The sequence below is a fragment of the Melanotaenia boesemani genome, chromosome 7 (assembly GCF_017639745.1).
Source record: "Melanotaenia boesemani isolate fMelBoe1 chromosome 7, fMelBoe1.pri, whole genome shotgun sequence".
Lineage (NCBI taxonomy): Eukaryota > Metazoa > Chordata > Actinopteri > Atheriniformes > Melanotaeniidae > Melanotaenia > Melanotaenia boesemani.
In genome coordinates, this window is record NC_055688.1 from 34493782 (window position 1) to 34514357 (window position 20576).

General features: G+C 38.2%; 1 protein-coding gene across 3 annotated transcripts in view; it reads left to right on the plus strand.

The window, feature by feature from the left end:
• nrg2b (neuregulin 2b) overlaps positions 1-20576 on the plus strand; it is a 74698-nt gene that overhangs the window by 38380 nt on the left and 15742 nt on the right. For 2 of the 3 annotated variants that reach the window (XM_041991011.1, XM_041991014.1), the window contains 5 exons: positions 607-769; positions 2094-2212; positions 3048-3171; positions 13965-14023; positions 17587-17610. In XM_041991011.1, the coding sequence (XP_041846945.1) occupies positions 607-769; positions 2094-2212; positions 3048-3171; positions 13965-14023; positions 17587-17610 (489 nt within the window). The remainder of the gene's footprint in view (positions 1-606; positions 770-2093; positions 2213-3047; positions 3172-13964; positions 14024-17586; positions 17611-20576) is intronic. The other variant, XM_041991012.1, reaches the window with a different exon arrangement.

Here is a 20576-nt window from a genome sequence, read left to right on the forward strand (position 1 = left end):
GTTATAATTAAGTTTAAAGTTGAGGGAACAGGGAATGCAGGTGCAAATAAAATGTAAAAAAGAGACTTATACAACTTAATCCTGTCATGCATAGTGACTACAGAGGATACCTATTTAAAAGCTGTATCCTTGGACATTAGCTGCTTTTTCACTAATTTTTACTCCAGTACTTTTACATGAGCATTTTCAAGGGAGTGGTTTTCTTTGTTAAACCAATTAACAAAGTGATTTGTAATGAGGACATTTTTACGAAACAAGACCATTTTGGCCAGGCTTCGCTGCAAGGGTTCTTTTTAAGGTTGAAAATTGATTTTTGGGTCCAGGTTATAATCAAGTTTAACTCCAAGGTGTGGAACCAAGGAAAGCATGTGTGTTTGTTATGTAATGGCCTTGCACATGTGAACTCTGACCTGTTTCCTCTGGTTTTAACCTCAACATTTGATCCTCCTCTAAAAGTGTTTGCTTCGCATAGACACACATTCAGACATGTACAAACAAAGGCACATAGAATAATTGAATGTCTTCAGCTCATTTCCATAATAAATGCTTTGATTTTCTTTTCTTTCCTTGTCTCCTTTCCACTTAAATCCGTCTGTCTTTGTCCAGCTTCTGCTCCGAAGCTGCGACAGATGCGAGGCCAGTCTCTGATGGAAGGGGACAAGCTGTACTTGAAGTGCGAGGCGTCAGGGAACCCCAGCCCTTCCTTCCGCTGGTATAAAGATGGACATGAGCTTCAGAAAGGCAGAGACCTCAAGATAAAAACCAACAAGTAAGTCTTTTGGATTTTTATATTTTCATCTGTCCACAGTCACGTAGACCAAGACTTTTCCACAATGGATTCATGTATCTTGGAGAAAAACTTTTCAGCCTGTCAGGTATATGTTGGCTCTGTAATGTGCAACACCTTCCCTCCTGGCTTAGAGACTAGTTAAAGGTGGACTTTAACGTAGAGTTAAACGCTACTCTGGTCTTAAAAGCGAGGAGGGGAGAGTTTCAAAGACAAGGCATGTGTTTCTAATCCTGTTCAAAATGGATTTTCTTGTTGTAAGAACTGTAAATTCAGCATACTAAACAATAATGAGAAGGGTTTTTTTTAAGTGGAAAATTATCTAAAATGACAATAGCCAAAAAACATTTTGATCTTACTGGTAATTATAGCAGCCACCTTTACATGTGTACAGTTTTTATATATATATGTACATATATATATATATATATATATATATAAGCTTGATTTTTGGCATAAACATGGCAAAAACAGCACAAAAAAGATATCTTCATTAATGTTTCTATTTGAAAATTCCCACATACCAAACAGAAGTGTCTCAACATTGCATCCGTACAGTAAGATGGTTTTATTATTACCAGTCTGAAGGAAAAGTTTCAAGTTCTGCATCCAATTTTAGTTCTTTACTGCCCAAAATCTGTTTCCACTAAAGACGAGCAACACCGTTATTTACTCTTGTTTTGGCTTTTTTTCATCACCTCTTACTTTTGCTGCTGAATGTGTTTTGTTTTTGAGGGAAGGTGGTGGTTGGTTTGTCAGGAGCTTCCACCATTGTTGGAATTAATGTGCTTTTACTAACTTCTACTTATCTCTACGCTCTCTTAGCCGGCAGGTTGATTGTTTGTGATGTCCAGCACTGGGCTGCTACTTCTTCCTCTTCTTTCTTTTCTGTTTTTGTTGGTTTATGATCCATTCAAGGTTTTCCAGTCAATCTTTCAGCAGCGTAGCACATAAACACTTTTATATATTGTCATAGATCACTTTTTCAAATTCTGTCCATGTCCACTGTTAAATTTGTAATATTTATTTATTTATTTTTAAGCAAAGAGCTCCTTTAAGTTCTGCTTTACCTTAAAACACCTGAAAGTATACAAGTTCATTACCGCCAGTTTCTTTTATTTTATTTTTGCTTGTTTGACTAAATCTAAAGCGAAACCTTTATTTTAGATCTGAGGTAACACTTTCTTATTCTTATTCTTATTCTTATTCTTTTTTTTCCTTAACATTTTCCAATTAAATCTGACCCTGCCTTTTTTGTCTACTTTGTACCACTCTCCTCTGCCTCTGTGTCTCCCTTTCGGTCAAGAAAAAACTCAAAGGTACAGATCAGTCGTGTTCGTGTGGAAGACTCTGGCAACTACACCTGTGTGGCTGAAAACTCACTAGGACAGGAAAACGCCACAAGTTTAATCAGCGTGCAGATCTGTAAGCAACAACACACTTCTATCTATCTGTCTGTCTGTCTGTGTGGAAATCTGTCAGGGGAGGACACGGACAAACAAAGCAGTTGTGAATAGAAATGAGAAACTGGAAAAATTGCTTGTAAATAATAAAAAATATTGGGGTTTAAAAATTCACTGTAACTAATTACAGTTCAGATTTAACATTGACGAAAACTGTTGATTTTAATGAACTGGATGATGGTTCAATTCAACAATTAAAAAATCACTTTATTGAGGTTTTAATTTAAACTCTGTAAACTCAACACTATAGTTTAAGAAAGAGTATAAATGCATGTGAAATAAAAAAAAATTAATCACATTTTTCAACCTTTTTTATCTCATAGGAAAGAAGATAAACATAAAAAAAATTTTTGGACATTTGTTTGGTCTGAAAAGCATCGCTCTCACCTTGGTTGTCATGCAGCTAACATTGCTAAAAATATTTATTGTGAGTCTGTTTTGAGTCAGGAAGTCTTTTGTTATTTGTCTCAATTTGAAACTTCAAACGTCAATTTTGAAAGGCAATTTGGATTTCAGATTTGGAGGGAATGTCCATCTTTTCTGTTTTTTAGTGGTGTTTAAAGAAGGAAGATAGTAAGCTTGCACCATCTGTGTGGAGGGTAGTGTCTTCAGAGGCTTTCCCTGAAAATTGCCAGAAAATTTTGGAAAGCTGAGTCAGGAAATCTGGGAATTTCTTTAATTACATTTTTCTGTGTGCCCAGAAAGTAGTCCAGTTTATTACACTGTGACATGGTACGGTGTTGTACTAAATATAATGCTTATATTGTCTGTTTTCTCTCAATTCATCTACCTCGTAGTGACCACCACAACCCCGTCTCCAGGTGTGAGTCATGCGAGGCGCTGCAACGACTCGGAGAAGGCCTACTGCGTCAACGGGGGAGACTGTTACTTCATACATGGTATTAACCAGCTGTCCTGCAAGTAAGTTTGCCTTCGGTTCAGCCCCCATTCCCTCAGCACATCACGTTGTTAGTCACTCCCCTTGTTTCTCCATCCCAGTGTCTCTCTTCTGTCTGCGATCTCACTGTCCCTTGTCACTGCATCACCGGGTTCTCTCTTCTCCCCCTTATTCCCCCTCCACATTCGAGCCTGCAGCCTGCCTTCCCATTCCACCATGTCCGAGGGTTGTTTTCACTTTGCACACAGAAGTGTAGAGCAGACAGCTGTGACAGATCTTCACCTGCACTCAATGTTCGTACGCATCCAAAAAGTCTAATCAGACCGCTTTATGTAAGAGTGAAGTCTGACTGTGGACTGGGAGGAAATGCAGCTGTATGGGAAACAATAGAAATCTCGAATATCCTTTAAAGTTTTTATTATTATTATTATTATTAAGCATTTAAATAATGAGTTAAGACTGTTTTAGATTAATCATTAATTACAATTCTGATAAAACAGCTTTATGTTCTTTATAACTAACATTTACCTCCCTTTCTTTTTAACCCTTAAGAGTCATTTAGCTCAGTGGTTCCCAAGGAGGTCCCCCAAAGCACAAAGGGGGTCCCTGAGGCTTTGAACATTCAGAGTCATTATGATTAATGTTCCCACATTGGCTCTATTTTAAGGAAAAAAGTAAGGCTATATGTTGTCAATTTAACTTTGGCTTCATCAAAGGACATGACTGAGCCAGAATATATTATTTATGGGGAGAATCTCACTTTTGAAAGCATGAAACAAAGGGGGGGGTTTCAGCACAGGGGGTCCATGGTTTTTTAGTATTTGCAAGAAGGGGGTCCCCTAGAAAATTAGGTTAGGAACCACTGATTTAGATCACCGGCGCTCCCAAGCGCTATCGCTAATATTGTCAATAATTTCTCAGGAGCAGTAGTGTGTCTGTGGGGTAAATTGTGATAATAAAATGTGATAACTTACCCTTTAGGTGCTCTATGGAAGTTTTCCAGGCATCTGTATCCCATCCAGGAGGTTACAATCCAGCTGCAAAATGTAGTGTTTATTCTAAGGCTATATGATAAATCCACTACAAATAATCCATGATAACGCCATTATTTATCACATTTTTATAATAAAAAAAGATCACTATGACTACTATGTTGCTAACAGACCTCTCTTCTGACCCAGAAATCACGATGAAGCCTCTTTCTGTCAAACTTTCCACTAATCAGAGAGCTTAAATTGACGGTAATGTCCAACCAAAGATCAACAAGTGAGCAGAAAGTTCTATGTCTGTCTGAAAAGAACAAAAATAATGGTTCACGATTTCTGTAATAAAACCAAGAACATGTTTTTGATGCACACTGGTGCCAAAAACGAGCTGAGTTGGAGTTGTTTTAGTGAGGATAGCAGGTAAATAGCAGCATACAAAACTGTAAATAGTAAAAAAAAACAAGACAGCTGGAGGAAAAAGTGTAAATAGTTTCTCTTGTGTTTGTTTAAATGCCAGTATTAAAGCCAAAACTTGAGAGAATAACCCTCTTTCCACTGACGGGTGCCGGTCGGGTTGGGATGTTTTTCTTTTTTATGTTTCCACACGTGAGAACTGGGACAGGTACCCTAATATCTGACCTGACCCGTCGTACTTTATTGGGACTCTTCCGGTGGGGTACCAAACTAACCGACCGGGCCTGAATGGGTGGTGCTTGACACACTGCAATCCGCTGATTGGTTGAAAAAAACGAGTCACTTCCCATGCAACTTAGAAATAAAACAAAGCAGGAACGGCTCCTTGTTTAGAACAAATGTCTGTTTAAAACGCCGTTATGAAGCACCGCTAAGAGGAAAGAACACAAACTATTGGATGACCACCATTCTCCTCCTTCTGAGTCGTGTTTTGGTTCTACTTTAAGGAAGGTGTTGCACTGTGATGACATCATGCTATTATGTAGCTGAGGCATTGAGCTTACCCTAACCATCCCGACCCTCATCTGTTGGTGGAAATGAGACTAATGATATGCAGATGAGTAAAGGCGTGGCCCTGCTGATCTATGTGTTATTTCTACAAAGTTCTGTTTAGTAATCAATTCTGTTTTCTTGTTCTGGTTGGCCTTTATGCTGCTATATCTATTAATACATTCATTTTACATCATTTTGTCTTCATAACCTCACAACTGAGGCTGTCCTGAAAAAATCTCTGGATGTTGAAAGCTCTGAGCTTAACAAAAACAAACAACAACAAAAAAAAACAGGCAAACCAAAAATAGCCTTGGAGTTTTAAGGGTTAAAATCTGTTCCTCGCTAAAAAGAAAAAAGTTTCCAAGCATGCTGTTGCTCAGTGAAGTTACACTTCCATGAAAAGTTAAACAGGACGTCCTGCTGACATAGCATATTAGCTGCTGTCTCTGCTGACGGTCACTCTGTTGGCATGTAGCTATGGAACACTTTGTGAGCCGAGGGCACCCTGCAGCAAAGAGGACAGAGCAGGAAAAACACATGTCAGAGCTTCACTGATGGACACTGATTTGCACTCTTGGGTTTTCACATTTAACTGTTTATACAGCGACAACATGATAGAGGAATGGCTGCAGTCAATCTAGCAATTTAGCTGCTATCCAAGACACTCAGCAGACACAATTATATATATATATATATATATATATATAATGGCTAACCCAACAAGCATTCATTGTTCCTAAATAAACAGTCTGATTAAATTAACTGTTTTGTGTTTACTTACTTTACTTTACTTTTTTTTTCTAACATGTTCTTTCATTTACAACATTTACAATATTTAAATCTTTCCATTTCAAGTTTGAAAATGATTTTAAACATTAAGATGATGCTTAAGATGATTTTAAACATTCACATATTGTTTATTCTTTTTATTTCCACTTATCTCTTATCTAAATTTCAGCAAGAGGATACAATTGATTGTTTTTTTTTAAAGTTAACTTCATAATTTCTCTAACAGAACTGGTGGAGTGCGTATCAAGCTAGAACTAGAATTTAGGAGAAAACCAGTATCTTTTGCATGTATTTTTTATTTTTTCTTCCCTAGGAGTGATATCAGCTAAGGCTCAAAATAAAAGTAAATATAACATTTTTATCTTCGGGTCATTGTCCATTATGCCCCCACTGAGTTGTGAGCTGCTGCTTGGCTTCTACAGAGATAATGTCTTCCTGAGAACAGTGTCTGCCACCATGTTTGGTGATGTCTCAGTAGGTAAGAGACAGGACAAGCTGTGTTTTTGGCAGAGCAGCAGTGGTTAAGTGGTTCAGTGCTCATGTCTTTGTTTTAGCCCTTTATGTGTTGGATTTAGAATAAACTGTAAGCATAAAATGCGAGTAGGAGGATTTTCCTCAGGAAATAGTTATTAAACTGGTAGGTGTTGAGAGCAGCAAGTGCAGAAGTGTTCATTAACTGAATATTACATGATTCACTGCTGAGTTACATCAATTTATTACAGATAAGGGAAACTGTTTATCTTGCCCAACATGTCACAAACTGCATTTTAGCAAATTAAACAAGAGGCCAACGCTTATAATCACCATAACTTGGGTTTGATGCTACAGGAGAAGTGGAGAAAATTTTAAGCTAATCAGTGTCACCTTCAGTTTTTCCTCATGGCACGTTTGATAGTGGAGAAAAAAAGTCAGACTGAAAAGAAGGACGATGGAGATCATTCTTTGCCAAGATTATTCTAGAAATGGGAAATGCTCTTCTGCGGTAGGCATTCCAATAAAAAGAAGAATAATAAATATACAAAGCAGAAAACAAAAGTGGAGATGATCAGCAATGACCTGGCACTGAAAAAACTGCTAATATATGCACCCACTGGCCACTTCAGAGAGTTTCTAAAGCTTAAAAGAGCTGTAGTAATTTATAGATATCACCATGTCATATCATCGAAACATGGCGAAGTTAAGGCAACATTGAAGTAGTTAAATGCACAAAAAAAACTATAAAAAAATGATACTTTCACTATTTAAGTGAATTTAAATATAGTAGATAAGTTACTTTCAACCAACGATGAAGCCATTTCAACCAGTTTTAGCACATTGGGGGTGTTTAAGAACAATTGCATTTGCAACCGAAACTTTGGTCTAATCCCAGCTATCAAAGTCTTTGTTTTCCACCCAGTAAGATGTCTTTGTTTCTAAACTTTCTTTGCCATAAGCATTGGGTCATTCCTCTGATGGTGTGGAGAACAGATGGTGTGTATAGTCATGCATGAGCGAAAGCTTTGTTGTAATGCTTCCTGTACAAAATAACTCGTGCAAGAAATCTATCCTTAGATCCTTAGGTGTCTCTTTCAAACGTGCACTCTTTGCTTCTTTTCCATCTCTCTCTCTCTCCTGCTCTCTCAGTGTGCCTTTCTCTCTACCTCCCATATGATTTACCATCCGGTCACTGCTGAAGGATAAATCAGAATATATTCTTATGGTGCTGACATGCAGAAAACTTAGTTTAAAAGGGGTTTATATAGACATTATTAGCTACATAAATTACAGTTTAGTGGTGCAAAATGTGACTGTACAACCTTGTGTGCTTTGTAACACTACATACAACATATTCTAGGAAGATGCAGAACAGCCTGCAGTTTCTGGAGACCTACAGTGACTTCTCATCTTTGTCATTCTTTGTTGGCCTGTCTGTTAGGGCCAGTGAATAACAGGATGTAAATAAGACTGCTGTCTGCAGACTGTCTGTGCTGCTTGTTCACTTTAGAGATATGTAGACTCTTGCTCTCTTTTAGTCTCCCATGAATCTGCCCAACAGCTGCAAATCAGTCCCTGACATGACACTGGCAGGCAGCAAAAATTTACGATAATTCTGAAAGTTGAGGCGGTTTCTGCGAACTCCCTTTCACCAACCGTTGACATAGAAACTTATAATCTCCTCTTCTCTGAAGGGGAATGTAAGCTGTATTGCAAGATGGAGTCTGTAGGTTAAAGTGGAGGACAGAACATGCAGAAAGGCATCCTAGATAAAACTGAGATGAAAGTGGGGAAGAGCTCATACAAGCATTCCCTGCAGTGAGCTGTGGGCACATTAAAGCATGGTATGTTTTACTAACTTTATGTTTCTTTGGCTGCAGAGATTCACAGCTCCTCGGTTTAATTGATCAGACAAAAGGTATATACACTGCATGCTTTAGGCAGCTCCATCCTTCAATGATCATCAAGATTTGTGTCAAATATTACTTTGTCCAGCTTTCAAATAAGCATAGGTGTCAAGTTTGTCGTAACTCTAAAATAAGATTAAGCAATATGCACAGGAATTATACACCTTTTTAAAATATATTTTATAATTAGAAACACTGTTAATGAAATGACTAATTACTGCAATCTTTTTCATTCATCTCACACCTGCAGAATGTGCAGAGAATTCTCTGCTTTTGCCATTTACACGTGCACTTAGCAGCAGGAGATTTTCTGCTGATTATGTGAATATGAGTCTTCTTCAAATTTAAAAAGCAGCTGGTCTGATCACAGAGAAGCCAACACCAGCTGACTTTTCACCTCCATCCAGTGCATTTCCAGCCCAGCTGAACTAGCTGCCAGCTGAGACACTGGGTTTCTTGGATAGCCACATGAGTGGTCACCTTCTCATTTCCCCCTACTGGCCGACCTACCGGCATTGGCTTATCATTGGCCAGATCCTGGCCAAAGTTATTGCAAAAGCCAGCTAGGGAAGCCTATAGCCTCCTCTATCTTCTCAGGAAGCTTACTTTGTCCATTTTTCTGCACTATAATGGTTGAGAGTGGTTGTCTCTCTCTGTGCAAGCCCTGCGATAGACTGGAAACCTGTCCTTTTCACAATATCAGCTGAGATAGGCTCATCACACCTTGAAGCCCCACAGGATAGAAATCAAGTACAGCTAACAAATGGATGGATTCTGAACTTAAGCTTCAAAATGCCAAATTTCCTCTTGCAAATCAATGAAACTCATTTAATCTAATTTACAAATGCCATTAGTTTAGACTGGCATTGATGCCTGAACATAATGTTCATGGCTGTCTTTGTGTGCTTTTTATTTAGTTAGTTAGTTACTTTTGTTAAATTTTTTGTTTAGTTAAATTAAATTAGTCTTTGTGTAATGAATGTAACAATATTAAACAAATGATTTGCTTTAATGCACGTGGTTGCAACGAAAGGTTTGCTAGCTTAATGTCTTCTTTGCTCATTTCATGTGAGAAAACAGTGCAGGTGAAGGGTGGGGGTAGGGAAAGCAAGCATGAGGAGATAAAGGCAGAGAGAGGGAGAAGTAAAAAGCAAAGAAAAGAGAGAGAGAGAGAAAAGAAATGATATACAGTAAAAGCTTTGCCGGCATAGGGCTGCTTTTCCCACCTCTTTCTCTCTCTGCTCTATTTATATCTCTGGGAAATTGCTGAGTGGGCTCTACTGAGGGTTTTTGCTGTAATTGATTCAAAATGCAAGTTGTCTCTTTAGTGGTGAGAAAAAGGAGAAAAGGATACCCAGTCAGTTCTGTGGACAGTGTATGCAAGAGGGCAGGAGGAAGGTCCTTGCATTTTAAACTGGATGAATGTGTTGACCAGGCACTACATCACTAGAATAAATGCAGTAGGTTATAATTGGGGCTAGAAGAAATTGCTGAAGAGCTTCCGTCATCCTATAATGACTGTATTATTGCCACACCCATACTATCATAAGACTGCATTTAATTGTTGTGACTCATCTACAGTATAATACGCTGCAGTCGGATCAGGTTTTCTATATCTTGCCTATCTTTCATTTGACTGCAGTAAAAACCACTTACTATCAATTACAGCAATAAAAAGATTAAATCAATTATGTGTGGTGAGGTAAAAGCCTTGACACCCATTATAACACACAATTCAAAACATATCAGGTTTGAAAGCACTCTCTAGAGATTTTTTTAATTTTCTCAAGCTTGCTATTTAAAATAGGGAATGTTCCTTTTTTTTTTTTTTTAAATGAGGATTAACAGAAAAATGTCAACATCATGACTGGGTGAAATATATATCACTAAAATGTGCATGTGTATCCATTTTGTTTCCTGTGATGCAGTGAGGAGCCTGCTTGTTAGTTTCAGTGTTTTAAATTTGATGGCTGATGCCAGAATATGAATCACGTTCATCCCGTGGCGTTGCTGACAGCTCGCCACCCAGCCAGAATCACGGCACCACATCCTGTCGCTGCATGGAGGATATTGTTTATGAAATTCCAAAGTCTATTCCAGCCATTATCATGTTCACACACTGCGGAGGGCTGAATATGTGTGTCCGGTTTTTATTTGTTTTTTTGTTTTTTTGGTCAGAAACAGATCAGTTTTAGGAGTTAACCGCATGGCTGTGCACAGAGCAACATTACATCCCATAGAAACCGCATGGTTTTGCTTTTTGTGTGCAGCAACATGCCTGAAACAAAGACCGCTGCCTTGCCAGCTGCCATAGCGACCAACCTGATGACATCAACCACCCCGCAGATCATTTCTAGCATTTTTCACCTCTTAATTTTGCTTTCAGGCACCCTTGATTTTTTTTTCCCATGGTCAGTGGAATTTCCAGCAGAAGCAGATGGTTTAAGTGGAAATATTCAGATGAACTGCTGCAGCAGGAAATTAAAGCTAGCTATTACACTGTAAAGTAAGCCTTTTAAAGTTAACTCCACTAAGGGGTTCTGGTGCTGTGTGAACTAAACTAAGAGGGTAACTCAAAGTAGAATGTTAAATTTAACAAAGTTAAGACTGATATTCAGGTGTACTTGTGTCTTTAAAGGTCTCATATTATGCAAAATTCACTTTCTAAATGTTTTCTAACAGTCATATGTGTCCTCATAACCTGTGTATGAGGCCCAAAAATGAGAAAATTCTGCCTCCTCTCTCACTTGCTTGCTCCACTTTTTAGCGAATGTGTGCTCAAACGGGTGAGTCTGAGATCTTTCCCTTTGTGACCTCACGAAGGGAAATAACCACTATTCCCAGTAGTGGATGCTGCCATTGTTGTTGGACCTCTGACACCCATATGAAATTGTTGAAAAAATGTATAATATGGGACCTTTAAACTAAAATAACTCATGTTAAGTTGCCTCAACATACTTGTGTAAGTTAATTTGAATAGCAGTCTCAAGTTTGGCCAGCTTAATGTTTCCATTTTGATTTACTCTCTTAAGTAGGTTAACACAAGATGATTTTTATGACGTGTTTATTCAAAAATGCTTTACAGCTGGTTGAATTACTTTTTAAAGTTTTCTCAGACTACTCATTCTTTTACTTAGGAAGTCTGTATTTCATCCACCCATTTTCTATACTTCAGTGGTTCTCAAACTTTTTCTACCATGCCCCCCTTTGGAGGAATAAACATTTCCATTTCCATTTTCTTCTTCTTCTTCTTCTTCTTCCTCCTCCTCCTCCTCTTCCTCTTCTTCTTCTTCTTCTTTATATTTTTGGTGGTTGGCAAAAACAAATTGATGCACTACTGCCACCAAGTGGTCTGGAGTGCGGACCAGAATGTTTCCAATTGCCCAAGTTGTCAAAACATTTGTTTGTCTGCTACATTTTCCCAATCCCATGAGCCCCCTCCTTTCATGCTTGTAAGCAAAGAATAACTAGCCTATAGCTTGTTTATTACCATTTTGTCTGTGGAAAACTGGATAGCTTTAGATAGCTTCTTTGGGGTGACCCAGTCACACTCCTCTCACCCTGTCATTGTAAAAAGTAAAAATAAATAAAGTAAACTTTCGGGCTTGAACCCTGGCTGAGCAGTAGGTACAAGTTCATGAACCTTTTTACACAACCTCAAAAGATTACTTCAAGTACTCTGGCTAGGACAGGTTTTCTAAAGAATGAGTAGCTGAGAAAACTTTAAAAAGTAACTCAACAACAACAACAACAAAATCATGTGTCAACCTACATAGAGTCTAAATCAAAATCTAAATGTTAAGTTGGTCAAACCTGAGACTATTCAGATTTATTTACACCATTAGGTTGAGGAAGCATGTGAACATAAGTTGCCGCAACGTATTTAACATCCCGGTTGTTTCAGCTCAAAGGCACAAGTAAACCTGAGTATTCATCATAACTTTGGTCATTTTAAGATTCTGCTTTGAATTTCGCTCTTATTTTCACACCAGAACCCCTTAAGGCCCGTTTATCCTCTATGCAAAAGACAGATATGGATTTTGTTCGTCTTCTGCTCCATTTACGAGGTTATTTAGTCCATTTTCAGGGCCCATGCGGCTATACGGTGAAAGTAGTACCATCGGAAACCGCAGTGGCAGTGTTGAGCAGTATAGCTAAAGTGCAACCTGCAAAAGAAAAAAAGAACCAGAAGCTGCAACGTATTTAATAACCTCCACCGTCTATTCACTGCCTCTTTTTATGTCGCTTTCTGGGATGAACATTATTGTGATCTCCTTCACTGATGCCATGTTTGCTTTGTCTGAAACTGAAGTCGGAACTCGGAGGTGAACTCTGCACTGCCCTCTGGTGGACGTACTGACTAATAACTATACCAACGAAAGGAACGAAAATATGAGAACAGTGATGTTTGAAACAGATGTACCTATGAAAAGGAAACATAAATAGTCCTTTAGTTGAGCTTACTCAAAAAAAACTTACAGCTGGTTGCCTTGCTTTTTTAAGTTCAATCATTTTTTTAAGTGTACCTGATAAACACAAAGGTTAACCAGCTATGGAGTTTCCATCATGATTATATGGAGATCAAAACATACATAAAAGGAAAACAAAATATTTATCCTACGGTGATTAAGTTTCCAGACATATTAAATCGATGTTAATTTTGCTCCTATGTTGACTGTGTGTGTAACGTAAGTTAATAATATAACACCAGTCAAAGGTTAATGGGACAGTGTGTCCAAATGTTTGACTGGTACTGTATGTCAGTCTGAAATATTGTGTTGCTCCCAGTTGACCAAAGATGATGTAATGTGGGATTATGCATTTCTTTACCACTTGATAGAAAGATTCTGAAATAAATCACAAGGTCTAGTTTTCCATAGATGCACAATAAATCTGCTTTAAACTGTTAGCCTTTGACAAAGATCTTGTTACTGTAATGGCCAGCCACTCGACTCAGATTGATTTGTTAAATGTATAGTCGGTGGTTACTGTTTGCAAGCGCAGCATTCATACGCTCCCCTGCTCGACATCTCTGAGTGTGTTCAGAAAGTGAAAGGCAGACATGGAGGAGGGAGGCGGAGGCTGCAATTTGAACTGATCGCCTTGCTTGTTGTCAGCTTACTCTCTGCCCCAAGGTGGTAGCACAAGAAGACATTAAATGAGAAAAAACAAGGGAAATACATGCTTACATGTTATTTAACCTGAACAGTTTAACTTAACCAATTTTAAATTGAGTACTGAGGTCAGTATGAGAAGAAAATGCACTATGTCACACTCCATTTTACTTATATTTGTGTGTGTCTGCATCTGTTAGTGTGTGGGAGGGGGAATTGGAGGTTAACGATCGTATGTCTGACCCCTCCTACTTCCTGCACTACCATCACATGACCCTTGTGACTGTGATGACGTCTGAACTGTCGCAGTGATGTCATATTGATGGTGGTGATGTCAGAGTATGCAGGTCATCTCTTTCTCTCTGTAGTTGGTAGATTGTGCAGTTTCTAATCCCTCATCTCTCTGCTCTCTTATGTCTCCCTCCTTCCCTTCCTCTTTCTCCTCTTATCTGTTTATTTCTCCTTCCCCTCTTCTGCCTCTTGTTTTTTCCCTTTCTCCCCTCTGTATCTTTAAACCCACCCCATTCTCTCCCCCTACCCTTCCTTGCTCCCCTTCTGTGTCTTGTTTTCCCTCCATCAGGTGTCCCAATGACTATACCGGGGACCGCTGTCAAAACTCCGTCATGGCCGGTTTCTACAGTATGTCCATTTGCTCTTGTCTGTCTCTTTCCCACTGAGATGCTGCATGCTGGATTGGAGGGGTTGGATGGTTTGAACACTGTGTGTGTGTGCATATGTGTGTTTACAAAGCTGTTCCTCTGTTTCATGTAAGTTAATATATGTGTGACCGTGGATTTGCATGACTCTGTGTCCTCCCCTTCCTTTCCCTGTCTCCCTTGGTTCCTCTGTGGTGCTCCTCTGGTAACCAGAAACAACCAATCTAGAGATGTTAAAGTGTTATCATATATGCTTCATGCCAGTTCACTTGCTTGAAATCTTCTTTATTATCGTACTAGATATTGGAGCTACAGCGCTGTTAGTCTTTTAAGTGACAATTCAGCAAACAATTATTTACATTATTAAGTCTACTGTTCCATTTTAAAAATCTGTGTTTAATCTGTCAGTTGTGCTCAAAGTACGGCCTGATCCAGAGAATTACACGAAACAGAGGAGACAGAGAATAAACATGATAAGCAATAGAGAAGGTTGAAATTATTTGCTTTTACTGAATCACTTTGTTAGTTCTCTTTGTAGATGGTCCATCGGTGCTGATTTGTTTCTTTAGCTATGCAAAAACATGTGAACAGAAGCTGATGTTTTATACTGCTCACTACTTTTCCATGTGCTCCTTTTTCAGATATAATGAAAAGTATTTTACTACCTGGAGTAGTAACAAGGTGGTAAATGGGTTTTGTATGGGTTCATTTTTAGCTGTTAATTATTAAAAGAAGCAACAGTGGCTCTAAAAGTATAACTATATGGCATGTAAATTAAAATCCAATTTTGACATAAAGAGTAAAATTGTTTACATTTTCAGTCATCAGATAATGTGCAGCAATATTCTGATTACTAACTTTAATCTAAACAAGAATATATTTCTATTATGGTGAGTCCATAAATTGCTAATCGGATACTCGGTTCATATTCCTGTTCACAAGAGTCTACCCACATTACATGACTCACTGTGATAGTGATCATAGTACAGAGTAAGTTAGGTTTCTTAACAGTGAAAAGAATTTGCCTTGATTAAAGAGATTATTATTTTCCTCCGAGCATCCATGGATCATCTGATAAAATGTCTCTTTATAGCATGTGGTTAATTGCTGCTTGAATTTTTTTTAAGGTTGAATCCAAATTTGCTTTGTAGATTGTAACATTTCTGTATGTGCTTCAACAGTGGTTGAGTTAAATTAATGGTTTTACATTTTGGGAAATTACTTTTTTTTTGCTGCCTTGAAAGAAGAAAAGGTGGATTTACAAGTGAATATGAAACTGAAGGAAACATTTAGCTTAACTCAGAACAAACACTGTGAAACACCAAATGAAACCGCTAGTCTGACTCTCCAGCCCACTGAAGTTCATAAGTAAACATATCTCATTTCATTTTTGTAAACACTCCAGACCTCTTGTAAAACACTGAAAAGTGTAGTTTTATATATTTTGCAGTAGTATTTTCTTTTAACTAAGCTAACAGTGTGTTAGCTCTGTTTTTTTACTACAAGCATAAAAAAGAAAGACTACGGCAAATTGTGCACTTAGCTGAGATAACATAAAATTTGAACACACTTTTCACACTAATCAGCACTTTATGTAGATATATACAACTTGCTGTTGCTCTGTTCACACATTTGATAATAAAATCTCAATTCAAGATTATACACAACCCCCCCCCAACAAAAAAAAACCTGGAACAGCTAGCTAGCTTTTAGCTAGCTAACTAGTGTTAGCTAACTGAAGCTTTAGCTAGCTAACTAGTGTTAGCACTGCAATACTACCTAGAAAATAATCCAGCCTTTTACATAACCGGAATGGCAGCAACTGAGGATGAGAAAAACACTTTTTGCTCATTGTTTTTGTCTTTTCTTTATTCTTTAAAGCATTTACAGTGACCTTCACATAGCTTTACTTCTCTGTTGTAAACAATATCAACACAAAAGTACCTTGGAAAACGTATTTTCCCTTTCTCTCTTTTAAAAAATTGCAACAAAACCCAATAAAATTTAATAATACTGTTGTTAGCTTACATTAAAAAGAATTTAGCTCCATTTCAATGTGAGGAACCATGCAGTTAAATTATGAATGCCATCCAGGGCAGACTTCCTAAAAGGAAAGTACAGCTATCCTTTTATAACACAGTATTGTGTATTTTCCTTTCTCTGATGTCTAGGGTTTCGCTCCATTGGTTTTTCTTTTCGTTTTGAACAACTATAAATTCTTCTAGCACATGAAGTGGCTCTGTTTTACTGTAACTTCCCTTGTTGGGAAGAACTATGTGAATTTCCCAAAATGTTGAACTACTTCTTTGAATCTTAGGGATGCAAATGGAGTGAGTTTTGTCACTCTCCTGTTACTGCCTGGACAGTGATAAGGAGACAAAATTAGTCACTGTTGGTGCAATCGGATGCAAACCAGATGAGATGCCAGGACTCAGGCATAAAGAATTAGCACTTTTAAAGGTTTCTGTGCACCTGGCTGTGTTACAACACCCAACTGTAATTCTCACATTGCTGTCCAAGCAATCACATAGTGATAAAACAGAGGGATGGATATTGCTCTCTTCCTCCAAAGGTTACACTGTTGCTTCACACCATGTTGTCTTGCTTTGCTGTTTGTCTATTATAGAAACATCCACACTGTAAAATGTCAAATTTAAACCAAGAATAGGCTTTACATCCACAGATATTACACTGTATGTATTGTCCGCTTATTTTTGACATCATTCAGTCTTGTCATTCTACAATGTGTCTGTGTGACAATGTGACTTTATTTTGCACCATGATGGTGAAGACACCCTCAGTTAGGATTAGAAATGACTTTTCACTCTCTTTATGACCAGTAATGCATGCAAAGACATAGAAATATGAAATGCTGGGATGATTTTTCCCTAAAAAAAACACCTGAAAGATTATAATAGCTGTATGCAGCCATAGTGGGACAACGTGCTATACAAGAGGTATGCTGTGATCAATACAAAGGCACACAACTACCATTAGTCAAACAGGTCACAGCACCCACGCCCATTTACTGTGCCAGCCTCATCAACTGTAGTGTTTTTTTAATCCTTTTTCTTGTTTTTTTCTTATCGTCTTTTTTTTTTCATTTGTTGTGTTTTGTTTTTCTGTCTGATTTTGTTTACTCCAGAAATGAGGTCTAGTAAATATAGCAGTAAGTCATGTGGCTTCTTGTCTTGTCTTTGTCTTTCTGTGTGTCTGCATGCCTTCTCCTGCCTGCCGATGTCTCTTTCCTTCTGCCTTTGGTTCATTTTCTCCTTTTGCTTCAGAATTAAATTTTGGTTCTGTTTTTTCTTTTCTTTTTTCTTTAATTTTCCTTCATTTTGGGGGGTCACAGAGCTGAGGCTGTCTGAGTTGTCTGTCTGTTACAAGATGGTACGCGTGTCAGTCATGATGACTGACATTGCTAATTAACTCATATCCTGGTTCAGCACATACAGGACATGGAAATAATATATCTGCTCTAAAGTGGACATTACACCTGACCCTGTGTCTCTTTCTTTTTACCATGACAACTTTCTGCGCTGGCAGGGCTTCTCAAAATTGAATTTATGGGTATGGAACATTATTATTCATTTTGCTGTGCTTAAATGGTTTGCCAAGATCCTCTCACAATCACACCTTACTGTGCCATCTTCTTTCTAAAACCAACAACTGGGTCTCTCTCAACCTGTCCCTTTTTCTTCTGCCCACTAACCTGGTTTTAAGACACCTAACCTCCTTTCTCTGCATGCATTCTTCCTGTTCTGATCTGACAAATTTGGACAAGCAGACATTAGAGAAAGAGACAAATTACCTGGGAAGGGGTACATGTATGAGAGAAAGTGCAGAGATGAATTAAAACAGAATCTACTGGCCAAATCAAAGTTTTACAGTCATGTGAAAAAGTAAAAACCCCCCCTTTAGAGTTTTGACTTATCAGAACATATTAAACAGAAATAATTTTGTCCTTAATATATCTTAAACTCGGCTAAATGTAATTTCCAGAGAATTACATGTGATGTTACACAGTGCTGTTATTTGTTTGTCAACATGCAGGAGCAGCATGTGAAGAAAGAAACAAGATCCACCTTTAGGATCAATGACTTGAAGTAACCGTATGATGTTATCAGTTTCTCATGTTGTTACGGAGACATTTTGGCTCACTGTGTTGTTTCAACTTTGGGCATTTATTACAGCATTTCATCAGATTGAGGTCTGGACTCTAACTGGGCCATTGTTTGTGATCATTGTTCTGTTTCATGACCCAGTTTCAGCCAAACGTAAGTTGTCAGACACATCTGACTCTAGAACTGGAATGTTTTCCACTTCTGAATTATCTTTCTGACTGTGGAGTAATAGTATGTATATAGTTTGGAAACGGCCTTGTAACCCTTCCAAAACGACTGGGCTGCAGCAATTGCATCTTTATGATATCTTTATGTTAACACGCACCTAAAGGTTCCAGAGCAGGGATCACCTACTCTGAACCTCTTAGGCCAGTGTCCTGCAGGTTTTAGATGTTTCCTGCTGCAACACACCTGACTCAAATTAATGGGTCACTAAGAAGCTTGTGCAGAGCTTGACAGCAAGTTGTTGTAGAACCATTTGATTTGAATCAGGTATGTCACATCAGGGAAATATATAAAACCTTAAGGACACTGGTCCAAGAAGTCCGGAGTTGGTGATCCCTGTTCCAGAGCATCAAACTGCCAAAGCTTTTGTTTTTATAGAGGCACTCGAATTAATGATGACCAGTTAATCAGGTGCATCTGAAGAACTGCACCTGGCTGCTTCTTACACCTTTAATTCCCATGGAAGCAATAAGGGTTCACTAAGTTTTCACATGCTGCTTCTGCATTTTGGTAAATAATAATAAAAAAAGACACACACTGTGTGATACATACAATGTTTTTGTTTATCTACAGCTGTCTGTCATTTAAGGCCTTCTAAGGATCAGATCATTTTTTAATGTGCTGATGAAAAAAAGATGTAAGAATTAAAAGAGGGTATATCTTCTTTTTCACGTGACTATATGTGGACACTACATCAGGGGAAAAGCGAAAAAATCAAACGTTTCAATGTTTAGCTCATCCACTGAGCTTTGGCAATACACATATTGGCTTCAGTAGGTGGTCGAATAAATTCAAGCTGTGAGTCAAAAGCATTGCCAAAAGTGAGCAAAAGGCCTGATGACATAGACTGTCATTATTATTATTATGATGCCCTTGATTGACTCTGTCAGTACCAAGAGCTTGCCCTTTCCTAAATCACGATTGCTGTTGGCCCCACTGTTCCAGTCAGATTGCCTTCTCTTTCTCCACGCCTGTTTATATCAGTATCCCGTGACACACACACAATGCCGGGCCAAGGCTCTCTAATGTCAGTCCCTACAGAGGCCCTTTGCTGTCCCCTCCCTCAGCACCCTTCCCTTCCCTTCAGTGGCGTGTCTAGAGCTTTTTGTGGGATGGGAGAGGGGAAATAGGTAAAAATTTGGTAAATATGGCAGATTTTGATTTAACCAAAGGACTTTAGAAATGATCAGATTTCAGCCAATCAATTTTAAAACAACTGTCTTTTGTACGTGCATACGTAGTTAAAGTCTAAGCCTTGCAGAAACTCTTAGCATTCTTATCTTGCACAATGATTCGGACATTAAGAGGTTATTGAAAACCTTGAGAGACTTTAACTTGGCCGAAACAGACAATTCAAGAACCTCTTTAATCTTGTTATTTGATAGACGAGGAAGTCAGGTCAGTCTTTGGTTCCTGAGGATCTGTTTCTCCTTGCACTTTTCTCCTGACACGCCCCTATTCCCTTCTCAGCTCCCTTCCTCTTTCTCTGTCTATGTATTCCCTTCTTCTCTTCCTCCCTCACCTCTTGGGCTTTGTCTGCTTTTATTCCCGTCCTCTTCCCCTCATGTTCTGTTCTGTTTGTTGCTCTCTCTGTCATCGTGTTGTTGCGTTTGCCGTTCTGAAACAGAGCGTTTCGCCACAGCAGGCTCCAAATCTGAATTAGCATACAGTAGATACACCAGCATGGTGCAGCATTCACACAGCTTCACTGCAAAAACATGCTAAAACTTAATTAGTCTAATGTTGTGAAATATCATTTCTCTCACACATAATATTGCTGTCACAGATAACTGGGAGATAACTGGGTATGAGCAAATAGGAGTAATAAAATACAAAACAATATAAGGTTATTTAAAATAGAGTATAGATTGATTAAATCCATAATGTCAAACAGGGGAGTTACATTAACACAATAACAATACTATTTTTTTTTCTGGTCCATAAGTTTGACTTATGGACCAGAATTAGGTTTAAAGGTCAAAGAAAGAAAGAAAAAAAAGGTGGGATCAGGGGTACGCTACAGAAAAATATATTTAAAAAATTAAGTTCATGTCTCCCTCCAAATCTTTGCCTAAACAAAATTGGCAAGTATATATGAGCTCAATTCAGACATAACGATTTTGTAGTGCAAATAAATGTTTGCAAACACTTTTCCATGCTTCTGGTTGTGGATAGAGCTTTGCCGAC